At 59.4% G+C, this 15,055-nt stretch overlaps 2 protein-coding genes across 8 annotated transcripts; both read right to left on the bottom strand.

The window, feature by feature from the left end:
* Window positions 1–898: 898 nt before the first annotated feature.
* Window positions 899–3,570, bottom strand: TMEM89 (transmembrane protein 89). The gene is made up of 2 exons (XM_019984237.2): window positions 1,466–3,570; window positions 899–1,094 (listed from the first exon to the last, which is right to left on the bottom strand). The coding sequence occupies exons 1-2, from the start codon at window positions 1,961–1,963 to the stop codon at window positions 909–911; spliced, it is 684 nt and encodes a 227-aa protein (XP_019839796.2). The 5' UTR covers window positions 1,964–3,570; the 3' UTR covers window positions 899–908.
* A 420-nt stretch (window positions 3,571–3,990) lies between these two features.
* SLC26A6 (solute carrier family 26 member 6) lies at window positions 3,991–14,801 on the bottom strand. Of its 7 annotated transcripts, XM_070776728.1 has the most exons (22): window positions 14,672–14,731; window positions 14,341–14,489; window positions 12,447–12,605; window positions 12,001–12,140; window positions 11,659–11,769; window positions 10,968–11,131; window positions 10,608–10,772; window positions 10,377–10,529; window positions 9,913–9,995; window positions 9,681–9,828; window positions 9,310–9,423; window positions 9,099–9,176; window positions 8,689–8,784; window positions 8,493–8,599; window positions 8,248–8,317; window positions 7,064–7,156; window positions 6,867–6,971; window positions 6,417–6,512; window positions 5,144–5,323; window positions 4,850–4,904; window positions 4,459–4,595; window positions 3,991–4,256 (listed from the first exon to the last, which is right to left on the bottom strand). In XM_070776728.1, exons 3-22 carry the CDS (start codon window positions 12,563–12,565, stop codon window positions 4,242–4,244), a joined length of 2,229 nt encoding a protein of 742 aa, XP_070632829.1. In that variant the 5' UTR covers window positions 12,566–12,605; window positions 14,341–14,489; window positions 14,672–14,731; the 3' UTR covers window positions 3,991–4,241. The 7 variants fall into 7 exon arrangements, with proteins under 7 accessions (XP_070632829.1, XP_019840596.2, XP_070632828.1 ...); XM_019985037.2 differs by lacking the exon at window positions 14,341–14,489 and having other exon boundaries at window positions 14,672–14,801; XM_070776727.1 differs by lacking the exon at window positions 14,672–14,731 and having other exon boundaries at window positions 14,341–14,649.
* Between the last annotated feature and the right edge of the window lie 254 nt (window positions 14,802–15,055).

The raw sequence follows: 15,055 nt of genomic DNA, 5'->3' as shown, positions 1-15,055 counted from the left end.
TCCCTTGGACTGCAAGGAGATCCAACCAGTCCATTCTGAAGGAGATCAGCCCTGGGATTTCTTTGGAAGGAATGATGCTAAAGCTGAAACTCCAGTACTTTGGCCACCTCATGTGAAGAGTTGACACATTGGAAAGGACTCTGATGCTGGGACGGATTGGGGGCAAGAGGAGAAGGGGACGACAGAGGATGAGATGGCTGGATGGAATCATTGACTTGATGGACGTGAGTCTGGGTGAACTCCAGGAGTTGGTGATGGACAGGGAGGCCTGGCGTGCTGCGATTCATGGGGTCGCAAAGAGTCTGACACGACTGAGTGACTGATCTGATCTGATCTGATCTGATGGTAGAGGAAGGGAGGAAGGGGGCGGTGAGGGTCCCTTGGGGAGGTTTAGCCCTCATCCCGCTTCCGAGGGGTCTTAGAGCAAGAGCCACTTAGATGCCTCCACATGTTTGAGATGTCATAAAGATGAAGGCTGCCAGGGCCCACCCTCTAACCCCCAGCCCCAGCTTAGGCCCTGCAGACTCAACCAGGAGCCCTAGCTGACTCAGCCACATGGTCACCTCTGGGCTGCCCTCCCCAGACCACCCACATCTGCCCTGATGGCCAAGTCTCCTCCCCACCACACTGGGGACCCCTGAGAAGCCCCAGAGAAGCAGTTGTATTTGTGAGCGTGATCCCTAAAGAGGAGGGCTGAGTTGGGATGGGGGGTGATGGAGCAGTGTGAGCCAGCCCAGGCCCCACCTGCCCCGCCATCGAGGGGCACTGAGGCCTCAATGGGTCTGCTGGCTCAAAAAGTAGGAAAGGGGCATAGGGTCCCGACAGGTCTGAGAGAACGAGACACACTGGCCTGAGCCTGGTCCAACAAACCACAACAAGCCACCAGGCAGAGAGAGGAAAGTGTTGGGTCACCCGGTCTGGGCGGGAGTCCCCTTTATTTGGGAGCGCTGCTGGGCGGCTAGACGCTGCAGGTGGCACTCAATATGCAGCAGGAGGGAATCCAGCATATGCAGGACGCCGAGGAGGAGGGCGCGGTCTGAGATCGGGCCCCGTCGTTTCCAAGTGGTGCAGGGGTGGGCAGCCAGCTGCGGATGCTGAGGACAGGACCGAGAGGCAGGAGTGAGAACAGAGGGAAGGGACAGAGGCATGCTGGGAAGCAGGGGCTTAGGGTGATAGAGGATCAGGGAGCGGCCGATGTGGCCTCGTGTGGTCGTGGGCCCCACGCAGGCTGGGTGAGGGCTAGAGATATTACAGGGGGAAGACGGGACAGGTACCCCCCACCATGGGAAATGGCCAGGGGGAGGATGGGATAGGGTACCACCCATAGGAAATGGCCAGGGACTGTTGGCTGTGGACAGACGTAAGGCCCCTGGGGAGGAAGGGATGAGGGAGGGGCGGCAGGAGACATGAGTGGGGGGATGGGTAGAACAGAGGTAAGAGGTGGTGGGGACGGAGCCTGGCTCACCTCGCTCTTAGAGGCCTGTGAACGCCGCCGCTGCATCAGCGCACGGCTGAGCATCAGCATCATGGTCGTGGTGACTGTGACCCCAGCCACCGGGTAGATGCGGTTCGTCCCCAGGCCCATCCAGTAGCCAGGACAGCCCAGGCTGCTCTCACAACCCTCCAGGCTGCTTGGCTGGCACCCCCAGGGCTGTAAGTCCAGGCCCACCTGGTACCACATGGGCCGTGACCAGGCGTGGGTGCAGATGGGCATCGTCAGTAGAAGCAGCCATGGCAGGAAGGACTGTATGTGCAGCATGGCGGCAGCAAGTGCCAGGGCCGGAACCTGGGCGCCTGGCAACAGGCAAACACCCCTCCCCCGGGGGAGCAGGCGAGGCAGGAGGTTCCGGCTGGGCCCATGGCTTTCAGGAGGGGCAGTGCGGCCAGGAACCATGGGATGGGGGGCAGGCTGGGGGTCCAGAACCGAAGGCATGCCCCCTCTCCCCTCCTCCTCACCTAGCATCCAACCCCTAAAATTCTAGCCCCCACAACTCCTAATGCTGCTCTCCACCGGTGACACGCCAATCAAGCCAAGTATAGACGTGCTCCCTGCTTCCCAGACTCAGCCCCAAGGACCACTCGTGAACACCCAAAAATGCGGGCACATACTCTCAGGAAAGAAGCCTGAAGGCTTGCCCTGGCCTGTGAGGCGCTCCGTGCCCTGGTCTCCCCTGCTGACCCATGCAGACCACACTGGTGTTCCTGGAACACACCCTACGCCAGAAGCACTGTCCAAAAAGATGACTGGATGGCAGCTCAAGTGTCACCTGCTCCCTGAGCCTCCCTTCTAGAACCGTCCTGGGTCACACAGTCCCGTCTCTCTCACATGACCCTGCTTTACTTTCTTCAAAGCATCTCTAAATACAGGTACACCTCAAAGATACTGTGCTTCAGTTCTAGCCCACCAAAATACATAAAGCGAGTTGCGTGACTTTTTTTGGTTTTTCAGTGCATATAAAAGTTACATTTACACTACACGGTATTCTATGAAGCATGGAATAGCATCATGTCTAGGAAAAAGTACATACCATAGTAAAAAAAAAAATCACTTTATTGCTAAAAATTGCGAACCGTCATTGGAGCCTCCGGCAAGTCATAGCACTAACAAAGATCACTGATCACCGATCCTCATAACAAATATAACAAATTGAAAAAGTATGAAATACTGTGAGAATCACAACATGACAGAGACACAAAGTGAGCAACTGTTGGAAAAATGGTATTGAGAGACTGGCTCCAATGCAGGGTTGCCACAAACCTTCAATCTGTAAAAAAAAAAAAAAAAAAAAAAAATACAGGGCAATACACAAAGTCTCCCTGTAACTGCAGGCCCATGTTTGTGGTTTCCCTGCCACTCCAGCACCTATGCTTCACTTAACCAGTATTTACCCAGCACCTCCAGGTGCCAGGCACTGTTCCTTGTAGCTGGAGACTGTGACATCGTGACAGGCAGCGTGACTGCGTGACAAAGCACCCTGACTTCCTGGGCAAGGATGCGGGGGGGCCGGCAGTGGGGGCAAGGCACTGAAGGCCAGGAGAGAAACAGCCAGGCAAGGGGGCCCCCTCCGCTGGCCCAGCACCTGAAAAGGGCAGGCTCACGTGTTTCGGCAGGTGACGCGAGTCTAGAGCTGCCACAAGCTATCTGTGGCATTCGCTCATTGAATACTCATTAAGCAACCCACAAAGTGGGTACTATTCTCATTCTCTCCTGAGGAGGACAGAGGCCCAGAAAGATTGGACCCCTCAGCCTAGCCCTGATCACTCAGCATCAGCTGGCCCAAAGGACCACTGCTGTCCACAGGGCCACACGCCCAGATGTCAGTGTTTTATGGCTGAAATCAACACGTGGTTCTTGGCCGACAGTGACCTGCAAAGTCCAGATAGTCTAGTTATAGGAATAGGCAATTTTTCCCCAGGTAAAACAATCACGCGCATTCTTTTTTTCTTTCGACCGTGCTGTGTGACTTGTGGGATCTTAGTTTCCCAGCCAGGGATCATATCCTCACCCTTGGCAGTGAAAGCTGAGTCCTAACCACGGGACCGCCAGGGAATGCCCACAGTCTCCTCACTGCAGGTGTTCTGAACGCAGGTGTTCACAGCACACTGAATGCAGATGTTCACAGCACAGCCCCCGGGGGCTGCCCAGTGGCACCTGGCATGCCCTCACCTGCTTAGGTGTCCTTGTGAACAGGTTATTCTTGAGAAGCAGCTCTGATTCCAGCCACTTTATAGACGAGGACACAGGTGCCAAGGGCTGCATGCAGCAGGGGATGGATGGGGTGCGGAATGTGGACTGGGGATGTCCCTGCCCTGGGCCTGGCCCCCCAGCTTCACACTCCCCCTGTTCCACACTCCCCCTGCCTGATCCTGCCCTCCCCAAACTTTTCCCCCAACTTCTGACTCCAGGTCCAACTTTGGGGTGTAGGAAGGGTCAGAAGCCAGGGCTGCGGACCACACCCTCGCCCCACCAAGCCACAGCAGACCCTGGTATCAGGCAAACAAATCTTTATTCCTGAGGTTAAAAACACGTTTGCTTCTCCAACTCGGCCAGTGTCTCATCCCCAGCCTAGAGCATTGAACTTGGAGTCCCAGGACCTCCATCCCTGAGTTATGTGTGTGAATGTGCGTGCACGGAGGGGACTCCTGGTGACGTCCGGAGGCAGCCCAGGGGTGGGGGGTTTCTCACGGGTACCCTGTCAAACCTTCAGAGGCAGGCAGTCTCAGGCGGAACGGCAGCATGGTCAGAGTTTGGTAACCTGGGCCGGGAGAGAAGGAGAGGAGGGTCCTGTCAGTTTCCAGAGGACAGCCTCCTCTCCAGGCAGGAGGGGAAGGCAGTGGGTCCTTGCGGGACAGAGCCATTCTGAGTCATCCAGGAAGGGCGGACTTCCCAAAATGGGGTCAGGAGGGGACGAGCAGGAGATAAACAGACAGAGCTCAGCAGGCCAGAGGTCAACTCACCAAAACAGGGTCGACGGGGCCGGACCTCCGGTGTTGGAGCGCAAAGAGGACAGCGTCGTGGACCGAGGCAAAGAGGTGCTGCTTGGTGATAGAAGCATCGAAGAAGTGCCCATCCTCAAGCTGTGTGATCACAGGAGCTGTGGGCAACGAGTAGGTCTCTCCTGACTCCAGAGCCACCAGGAACCCCCAGGCGCTGGCAGAACATCCCCCTAACCACCACCTCTGTGGCTTGTAGCTAATCCCCCACTCGTGACCCTTGACCCCAGCCTCCCAGGACACCTCTGACCTCCAGTTTCAGAGAAAGACTTTTTCCCTGTGCTGCCTGGAAGACTTCTCGGCCGGAACCCCCGCCCCCTGCCCGGACCTCTCTCTCTGTGTCCACCCCACGCACCGTGGCAGGCGGCCATGTACACCTCCACCTCAATCTCCCGGAAGTCGCGGAAAATCTGTGGCACAAAAGGGGGCCAGGCTCAGGGCAGGCGGGGGGAGAGAGTTCAAAGGGGTAGCTCAGGGAGGACCAGGCTCCGAGTGGGGCTCAGGGGAGGTGGGGGGAGGGAGTTCAGAGGGGTAGCTCAGGGTGGGGGGACCAGGCTCAGAGGGCTCTTGGAGCTAGTTTAGGGTCAGGGTTGAAGATCAGGATTGTCCTCCCCGAAGGCCCTTCTTAGGGACGCCCCCAGCCCCTTACATTCTTCAGGCTCTTGAGACACACAGTGTCCACGAAAGAAAAGGAGCTCAGGTCCAGGATGAGGGTGTGGAAATCTGGCTGAGGCAGGCCTAGGGCCTTCAGCGAGGATATGTCTGAGGCTTTGGCATCTTCTGGAGCCCAGGCTCCTGTATCCTCTAGCTCAGTCCCTGCGCTCGCCTCCTGGGGAACCAGACACACTGCAGGGGCCGCCCATGGTAAGGGCCAGAGGGCAGGCGGGCAGGGAGCGGAGGGGAAGGCAGGGAACATGCACGGATGTGTGGAGACACAATCAGACGTGAGAGCATACACGTAAATGCACACATATATGGGGTATGCAGGGAACACAGGAGGACAGGGACACGGGGAGCTGGTATGCAAAGACAGGAGGGACACATGGGGACACCCAGGAGAGGACACCCAGACTCGGGGAGCACACAGACCATGCTCTGTTACCGCCTGGGCCCACGCTTATAGGGACATTTAAGAAGGAAGGGGAGACTTCCCTGGTGGTGCAGTGGATAAGAATCCGCCTGCCAATGCAGGGGATGTGGGTTCAATCCCTGATCCAGGAAGATCCCACGTGCCATGGAGCAACTAAGCCGCGTGCCACAACTACTGAAGCCCATGCGCCTAGAGCCTGGGCTCCGCAGCAAGAGAAGCCACCGCCATGAGAAGCCCGTGCACCGCAACAGAGAGTAGCCCCCGCTCTCTGCAACTAGAGAAGTCTGCACAGCAACAGAGAGCCAGCATGACCAAAAGCAAAAGAAATTAGCAAATAAAAATTATTTGAAGAAAAAAAAGAAGGAAGGGGATCCAGAGACCATGCCCCATCCTCAGGGGGCCAGAGTGGAGTGAGTAGGGGGCGCTGGAGCAAAGCAGAAGAGACACACGGATACACGTGCCCACGCGGACATCCCACTTGATGTCCACCAGAGTCTCTACTTGAGATCGGCGTCCTCTTTGACCCCAGATTTTTCCCACATGCCCAGCCCCTCCCCGTCCCCACTCCTCCCATGAGCACAGATTGTGGAGTCTTATGGGATCCACAAATTCAAGGTCTTTGTCCAGGCATCAGATTACAGACTGGAGAGCCCCAAGCAGACGTCTATGGCATATCACGAGAGGTCTCCCTGCACAGTATCGGATCCATCACTCCCCTCCTCCTGCCACTGGCATGACAACCTTGAACCCACAGCTGGTAGGTCCGTGGACTTCCTCCCGGGATCACCTGGGCACCCTCATCCCTGAAGCTCCCCGCTCCCTCCAGTCTCACCCTGGCCTTGGAGCCCTCCACATCATTGTTGCTCTCGATGTCCATGACAGTGGGGTTGACGTTGATGGAGACGGACGTGCCCTTGGAGGCGGCAGCCTAGGCCGGGAAAGGGGGCGGGCCAGGAAAGAGGTGTCTGAGATGTCAGGTGACAATCAGGCCGGGCAGGCCTGGCGTTGTCCCCTGGCTTTCTGCAGGTAGGTAGGTGGACCAGGAACTGAAGCTTGGGACCTGGAGCAGCCAGGCTGAAGGCTGTGGGGTTGTGACCCACTATGGGAAGAGGACTGTGATGGTTCATGCCACCACTGGCTTAGGAGGCGGGAGAAAAAATCAGACTCCCCCTAGAGCCCTGACCTGCCAGGGGAGGAAAGCAGGGTCCCTGGGGGCATCGGGGAGCGAGGAGAAGGGCTGAAGAATGAGGGTGAGCGGCTGGGAGGGGTGGGAGGGCCCTGCCTGTTTGGGGAGCTTATTCTCCTTCTGCAGTTGCTTCAGCTTCAGCTCTTGCTTCCGGAGCAGCTTCTTCTTCTGGGAGAGGAGGTAGTCCACATCCACACCGCACTGCAGCGAAGGACAGCGCAAGGGATGTGCAGGTTGCGAGAGAGGAGGGACCCTCTGCCCCTCGCCCTCGCCCCGCGGACCCCAGGCCTCACCCTCTGCTTCAGTGAGTCACTGTAGAGCTCGGCGTTGGCGAAGTACACGGTGACTGAGGAGCGGAAGACCTTCACGCCTGGGACCTCCCTGGCCTGGGGACAGGTCAGGTTGGGGGTGGCTGAACCCTCGTCTCTCCTAGCTGCATCGTGCCCTCCTTTCTTTCCTCCCCCCGTGTGCCCTGATACCTGCCACCCCAGCCCTCTGCTCCCCAGCCAACACAAGGCCCAGCCTGTGGCCCATGCCCTCCCAGGAGCTGGTGAGGTCCTGTCGGAGCTTCTTCTTCCTCCTCCAGGGGGTCCTCAACCTCTGCCACCCCATCCCCCAGTCCTTCTGCCAATACCCAGGCTGGGGGAGTTCCCTGGTGGCCCAGTGGTTAAGACTCCCCACTTGCACTGCAGGGGCGTGGGCTTGATCCCTGGTCTGGGAACTAAGATCCTGCAAGCCTCGCAGCCAGGTCAGGTTTTAGCGGCTCTCAGCTTCTGCTTGGGTGTCCAACCCTAGCACTGGGGGGCTGTTTCCTGAATGCAGACGGAGCTCTTCCACAGCTGCTAGCCCAGCCAAGGCTTCCCCAGCTCCCATGCCACTCAGGACACTCCAGGTCTCTGCTCGGCCTTTAGGCCTGAACCACGTCCCTGCACCCCCCCCGACCCCCACTTCCCCCACCTGCCTTGCCATCCAGCTGAGCTCCTCCCTGCATGTCAGTCCCCCCCACCCACCCTCCCACTCTGCCTCATGTTCTGGGCTCAACCTTCAAGTCTCCATGAGGGGAAATGAGCTGGTTTGATTCTGGAGCCCCCGCCTTTGTTCTCAGAGCTTGGCACGAGGCTTCTCAGGAGGTAAAGGACAGTAACTCCATTGATCAGATCCGGAAACAACTTCCCCTACATCCTGGTGCTCTGGATCTTGCCCCTCTGCATTCCTGACCCAGGGCTCTTCTGCAGGACGGGGCTTGTACTGCTACCTCCAAGACGGATCCCACCCCCGGGCCCCAAGGCCCACACTCTGAGTGTATGTGTAGGGGGACCCCAAATTCCTCTCTTGAAATTTCACGGACCAAAGCACCGTCAGCACCCCACCCCACTCCCTTGCCCGCGCCAGGCGTGGAAGGCGCTGACAAGGGATGATCCAGTTTGCCCCGTCCCTCCCCACCCGTGTCGCCCCCGGCTCAGCCCTTGCTGCTCACCCCTGAGTACTCTGCCACGTCTCTGTAAATATCTGTGTCTGGCACCTGCCCCAGGACAGAGTAGTGGGGCCTGTAGACGGAGACAGTGCCACAAGAAGGGGGCGTTAGGAGAGGGGGCAATGGGGGCTTTCTAAGGAGCCTGGGGTCCCCCCCCGCCACAGATGTGGGAAAGCTGGAGGAAGCCAGTGGGTACCTCGTCCCCTCAGCAGCTGGAATTGGGGGACGACATCACAGGGGTGACTTACATCTGGGTGCGGACCACCACGAGCATCAGGGAGAATACCACTGCCACTGCCAGGCCGAGGTCCAGGTTCAGCAGGATGGTGGCCACAAAGGTCACCACCCAGATGAGCTGCAAACAGAAGGGCCGTGGTCCACAGGCTCCCGCAGGGTCACTGGGCTGAGGCCCTGACCCCATCCCCAGCGTCCCAGCCGTCTCACCAGATCCATTCGATTGGCCTTCCAGAGGGAGACCACGTCAGTGCACTGCATCACCATGCCCTTCAAGTTCACGATGACCACGGCAGCCAGGACCGCCTAGGGGACGAGGAAGGCCACCAGGGGCTAGTGAGAGGTGCTGGCTGCTCACCACCCTGAATCCCCCGATGAGCCAGACTGTCCTGGAGCGCCTGGTAGGACCCTCCACGACACCAATTACCTCCTTCCCTCGGAACCTAATGCCTGCGCTCTGACGCTAAGGTTTTTACCCCTGCCCCTCCACTCCAAACCTCTCCCCAGAGACTTCCAGCCTGACCCTGTATCCTTCCCCGTCTCCTGGGACATGATGGACTGCTCTGAGTTCCTGGCCTGGCCCAGGCCCTCGAGCCTGGCTGGGTGGGCTGGGGGCTCACCTTGGGTAGGTCTTGGAAGAGTTCTCCCAGTTTGACGATGATAATGAGGATGAAAAGGGAGGAGATGGCTCCAGCCACCTGTGGAGTGGGTATAAGCAGGGCGGGTAGGCTGGAGTGCAGGGGAGAAGTGGGGAGAGCCGAGGGGGGAAAGGGGGAGCAGGGGGAGGACCACCCAGCAAAGCAGCGCATGCGGAGGCACACCTATGCTCACCTGTGTGTTGCCCCCCGTGCTCTCCTGCACCAGACTCCGAGACATAGAGCAGCTCACAGGGAAGCACTGGAAGATGCCCCCAAGGAGGTTACTCAGGCCGAGAGCCACCAGCTCCTGAGCGGGGAGTGAGGAGCGAGCACACGTCATTTGCGGTGCGGCGTCACCGTGTCCAGACCGACGCACCCCCACCTCCACGCCCACTCTGCAGCCCACAAAGACTCGGCCACTGTCCCGCGTCCCCCACGCGGCCCCAGCACATCTGTGTGCTCTTTTCCTGTCTCCCGCCTGGTACTCCATCCCCCCACCCCTTCCCAGGGCCTGGGGTCTGGGGACCCCTGCCCGCTCCGTGTCCCGCATCCCATTCCCCAGACCTGGTTGCTGTACACCCGGTAGCCGTGCCTCAAGGCGAAGATCTTGCCCAGTGAGATGGCGATGGCAAACCCAACCACAGCGATGGCAAAGGCATTACCCAGAAGCTTTGCGAACAGCTGGGGGCGGGGGGCCATCGGGGGCACCAGCCTGTGAGGGGCATTGGTGAGGCCAAAGGAAGGTTCTGGGCCTGGCCGCCCAACCCTCCCTGACCCGACAGGGGCCGGAGCTCACCCTGTGGGGATTTTGCCCACGATGTCCACCCCGAATGCCTGCTTCAGGCCCACACCGTAGGAGATGCCTGTGGCTCCAATGAGCTGCGGGGAGAGGACAGGGTCAGGGGAGGCCCTGGCACCACCACCGTGAAGTGGGAGAGAAACCAGAGAAACCACCCGGTGGGTAAAGAGAGAAGCCTGAAGCGAAACCTTCAGACAGGTGGGGTGACGTCAGCGATAGGCTGAGAGCGGCATACCACCATTTCGAGAAAAGGAGATGCTGCCAGGGGCGGTCTACTGGGGTTCCCCCCTCCCCGCCACCCCGTCTTCAGTCCCCACTACAGCTAGTTTCTAAAAACCTGGGGGATGCCCACACGGCAGGAAATCTCCTCACTTACCCTTCCCCTAGTCTGCCACCACCCCCCTACCCCACGTCACCCCCCCACCCTATCCCCACCCCCGAGGGGCCCCCGAGATTCCAACCGTCAGCAGCTCCCCGGGGAGTGGCATGGGCAGATGTCGCCGTAGCTTTTCATTCAGCAGCTTCACCAGCACGAGCACCACTCCCGCCACTATGGCAGTGACCATAGTACCGACCACCATCTGGGGCAGCTTCCAGCAGACCTCCAGTACTGTCTGAGGGGAGGCGGGGTCACAGCCAGCCCTCCTGGTCCTGGGCCCATCCACCTGTCCCTCCTCCCTGCCCTCACTCACATAGATGAGGGACAGCGGTCCAGAGCGGCTGCTTAGATGGAGGCCAAACACATACTTGAGTTGCGAGACAAACACGTGCACGGACGCGGCCGTGGTGTAGGCTCGGACCAGAGGCTCTGATAGGTAGGTGACCACGAAGCCGAAGTGGACCATGCCCAGCCCCACCTGTGGGGTGCACGGGACAGTCAGGGGAGGTGAGGGTCCTAGCGGTGGCTGGGGCAGAGCCCAGGGCAGGTGAGATCACGAGCAATGAGGGGGGAGGTGATCGTCAGACACTCAGAGAAAACTGTCAGATGGGGTGGGGTGGGGGTGCGGGGTGGGATTGGCAGTCAGGGGCATGTACTCCTGATGGCTCTGCACCTGGAAAAGGCCAACAAGGACACTGAGAGTGGAGGCCAGCTGCACCCGGGTAGCGTCTCTGGCTGCCACATCGAGTGTGGAGTTCAAGCCCAGCAGGAAGGCGTCGTCCGGAGCCAGTGATTCCATCACACTGCCCACCATCACAGACATGACGGCAAAGGTGCCTGCAAGGGCAGATCAGGGTGGTCTGAAGCGGGGAGAACACGGCCTGCCCTGGATTCTGGGTCTTAAGGGAGCGACCAGGAGACACCCAGTTCTAGACAAATGTCCCCAGACTATGCTGTGCTAATGGAGGGCAGTACTGACGGTCAGGTATGCACCCCAAGTTCCAAGGCTCTTGAGGATGCCTAGCATCATTTCCCCTGCCCAGACTGTGTCCACGGGCTCAGGATGGCTCCCCTAGTGAAAAGTGGAATGGGGAAGGGTGCATGGCCTGACTCAGGCTTCCAGGCTTGTGCCAGCCAAGTCTGGGCCCCATGAGTGGATTCACCCACCACATCCTCCTGGGTCAGGGCCTCTAATCATCTGAATCTGTGTGTGCATGGTCAGAGGCCCAGTCCCACCTAGAATGCCCACACCAATGCCTCCCTCCCTCTTCCCTAGGTCTTTCGGCCTTGCTCAGTGCCCCCTCTCCCTGCCCCCATGGGGAATGTGGGCATGCTCCTGCAAGGTTAGGCCTGGCTCCACTCACCCACAGAGATGTGCCGGGAAGTCCCAAACAGGAAATAAACAAAGACAGGATAGAAGGAGCTGTAGAGGCCAAACACGGGGGGCAGTCCAGCCAGGAGGGCATAGGCAAGGCCTAGAGGTGGAATGGTAGCAATGTAGACTTGAGGTCAGGGGCTTGGAAGGATGCAGAAATGCTGGCCCTGGGTCATGCACCATAGTCCCAGGGGCAGGAGTCATGCTTTTGGCCATGGGGAAGGCGGGGGTTGAGGTGGGGGTGGGGTGCACAGACCACAGGCTAAGGCCTTGAAGGGTCAGGATCACCATCCAAGGGTTGAGGGTAGTGTCCAGGTCAAGTGTTGCTTACCCTGTGGTAGCTGCATAATGGCCACACTCAGGCCAGACAACAAGTCACCCAGAAGCCAGTCACGCACAGAATACTGGGGAAGCCAGGCCAAAACCGGGAGGTACTGAAGCAGAAGGGCTTGGGCCCGCGCACGGGAGCAGCTGGGGACACCAGGGTAGGTATCAGGTGCTGGTGGTAGTTTAGTTGCTCAGTCGTGTCCTTCTCTTTGTGACCCCCAAGGACTGTAGCCCGCCAGGTCCCTCTGTCCACGGGACTTTTCCAGGCAAGAATACTGGAGTGGGTTGCCATTTCCTTCTCCAGGGGATCTTCACGACCCTGGGAATTGAACCCGGGTCTCCAGCATTGCAGGCAGATTCTTCACCGACTGAGCCACCCAGCCCAAGCCCAAGTAGGTCTCAGAGGCAGGGGCTCCCTCGGTCCTGGCCAGGGCCCACCATCAACCTTACCGAAACCAGGTTCGCCACTGGAGCGTCACTTGTGCTGGGCTCCGGCTCCCCAGCTCCTCCAGCTGTTCTTGGTTCAGCAGCGGCCGCTCCACATGGTAGTCTCGCCGCCTCAGCTCCATGGCCTGCGTCCTGGACAGCAGTGCCTGCGTGTCCCTCTCTCTGGTGGAGGGTGGGGGTGGGGTGGGCAGTGAGGCCAGAAACAGTGTGGGCACAACCTGGCCCAGCCGCCCCTAGACCTCCACCCGGGGCTTGAGGATGCCCCATCTGGCTTTTCTAGGTCTCAAGATCTAGACAGGTCCAACCCCCCAGCCGCCTCCTGCAGGCCCCAAGGCCCACGCCCAGGCAGGGGCAGTACCTGAACTTTGGCTAGTGGAAGACTCTCGCTGGGCCAAAGTCCCCCACAAAGAGACAGCAGGATGAGCATAAGCCACACTTCGGCCCAGGTGTGGCTGCCCAGCCTTTGGTGTTCTGTTCACCAATCTAGCTCGCAGGCTGACTGCTCCTCCCAGCCTCCTCCCCCAACCCCTGCTCTCCACCAGCCAATCCCTGTCCAGTCTGAGTCCTTATCCAGCCGCCCCACGAACCCAGTGTGTGTTGTCTGAGAGTGCAGACAGGGGAGAAGGAATCCAGCACACCAGGCAAGCCTCTTTATAGGAGGAGGCGGCTCTAAGAAAAGGAAAGCATCAGGGCTAAGACTGCCCCCAGAACTCCAGTCACACGGTCCAGGTGGTAGGCAACTGAGGCCCCATCTGGGAAATCCAGGGGCATGGTTCTCACCAAGAGGGAAGAGTTTCGAGCCTGGAAAGGGACGCTCTCTTACTAATGGGGGACAATCTCACTTGAGAAGATGATCTCTGGGAGGATCTCGCCTAATAGGAAGCTCTTCCCTAACAGGTAAGTTTTCACCAGCTAGGTGAGGTCTGTCCTGGGGAGAATCTCTGATCTGCCCAGTGGCTACCATCTGAATAAGAGGAATGATCTCACTGGAATAGGAGATCTGGGGGGTGGGAGGGAGTTCTTAGGGTTCCCTGATGGCTCAGTGGTAAAACAAATAAACAAAAAAAAAAACGCCTGCAATTCAGGAGATGCAGGTGCGATCCCTGAGAATCCCATGGACAGAGGAGAGGAGGCTGGTGGGCTACAGTCCATGGGGTCGCAGAGTAGGACATGAACGATCGATCGACTGAACTCACAGGCTTGGGGAAGGAGTTTTTACCTGGGGCACGCTGTCACCTGGGAGAAGCTGTCCCAGAAATAGTTCTTCCTTGGGAATAGGAGCTCTTAGAGAGTGAGCGCTTACCTGGGGGAAAGTTTTCACCTGCCTGGGAACTTCTGATCAGGAGGGACTTCTCACCTAAGGTAAGCTCTGAGTGGGGAAAGCTCTCACCTAGGAAGGGATCTCAGAGGGGGAAAGCTTACCTGGAGAGTAGCTCCCCTCTTCAGGGGGAAAACCTTCACCTGTCAGGAAATTTCTGCCCTGTGAAAAGCTCTGACCTACGGTAAGGTTCCCAGCTGGCGGGCAGGAGCTCACCTGGAAAGGGCCTCTAACCTGGATGTCCCGGTGGAAGGAGGGAGTGGAGTGGGTGCAAGGACGATCCTGAGACTATTGGCATTGCCGACTCACAGAGATCTTTGAGCCCCACTCGCCCCTCCTCCGTGAGTCACTTGAAGTCTTAAAGGGCGCCCACTCCCGCCCCCTCGCCTCCCCCTGACGCCGAACCCGCGCTTGGAGGGCGGGGCCTAGCTCTTTGGCCCCTCCCTCTAGGAGGGCCCGGCACCCAGAAGGGCCGGAGATCTCATTCCCGGACCAGTTGCATCGCTGGGTGGACTTAAACCCTCGCTATGGACACTCTTGCAGCCACGTCCAGGGCCCCAACGCGCCGCACCGGCGCACCTCCTGGGCCGGAGCTCCTCCGCACACAGCCGCCTCCCGGCGGCTCCCGGCTAGCCCTCGGACGGCGCTGGAGCGGCTTTCCTCGCAGCCTATAGGGGCTGGGGTCGCGCGGGCTCCCGCCCCATCCCTCGCTACGGTTGGGCAGCCGCCTGCGGAAAATCCACAAAGCGGTAAACAGAGGCGCGGCAGGCGGGAAATGCCTGCTCGGAACTCGGTGGTGCCCCCACCCCTTTCCTAACTAACCCAAGCCGGGCGCCTGCTCGGGGGCCAAGGGCTGGTCCTCCCCTCGGGCACTCGAACACGAGGAACCGAGGCCGCGCCCTGCACTCACCCCGGCGCTTCCGACAGCCCCATGGCGGGTGGGCATCCAAGAGGCGGTAGCTACCAAGCTCGGGCAAGAGGCCGCTACGGCCCTAGAGGCGGGGCCGGGACAGAGGCGAGGCATGAGGCTCACTCCCAGCGGCCAATCCCCGGGCAGAACGGGGAAGGCTTGGGCCAGTCAGCGTGCTGAGGCGGGGCTTAAGGGACGCTCCGCCGGCTCAGCGAACCCCAAGGAGGGAGATTTAACCCTTTCCTTCCCCTATGACTTGGCTCTGGCTCCTCCTCGTGGCCCGACTAATTCTCTTGCCTGAGCGGGTTGTGGGACTAAGCGGGATTAAGGACCTGAGCTGGTTCCTGAGTGGTATGGGGCTGACACTAAGTCCTGGCTTCTTGC

This window comes from Bos indicus, chromosome 22, assembly GCF_029378745.1.
Source record: "Bos indicus isolate NIAB-ARS_2022 breed Sahiwal x Tharparkar chromosome 22, NIAB-ARS_B.indTharparkar_mat_pri_1.0, whole genome shotgun sequence".
NCBI classification, from domain to species: Eukaryota; Metazoa; Chordata; class Mammalia; order Artiodactyla; family Bovidae; genus Bos; species Bos indicus.
This window is presented reverse-complemented; position numbering and strand designations above follow the sequence as displayed.

Coding starts and splice junctions, on each gene's coding strand:
- TMEM89 (XM_019984237.2), bottom strand. CDS start 1,963: ATGCTAGGTGAGGAGGAGGGGAGAGGGGGCATGCCTTCGGTTCTGGAC. Junction 1,095..1,465: donor CACAGGCCTCTAAGAGCGAG/GTGAGCCAGGCT, acceptor TCCTGTCCTCAG/CATCCGCAGCTGGCTGCCCA.
- SLC26A6 (XM_019985037.2), bottom strand. CDS start 14,694: ATGGGGCTGTCGGAAGCGCCGGG. Junction 11,770..12,000: donor CATTATGCAGCTACCACAGG/GTAAGCAACACT, acceptor TTCCACCTCTAG/GCCTTGCCTATGCCCTCCTG. Junction 9,996..10,376: donor TCCCCGGGGAGCTGCTGACG/GTTGGAATCTCG, acceptor CTCTCCCCGCAG/CTCATTGGAGCCACAGGCAT.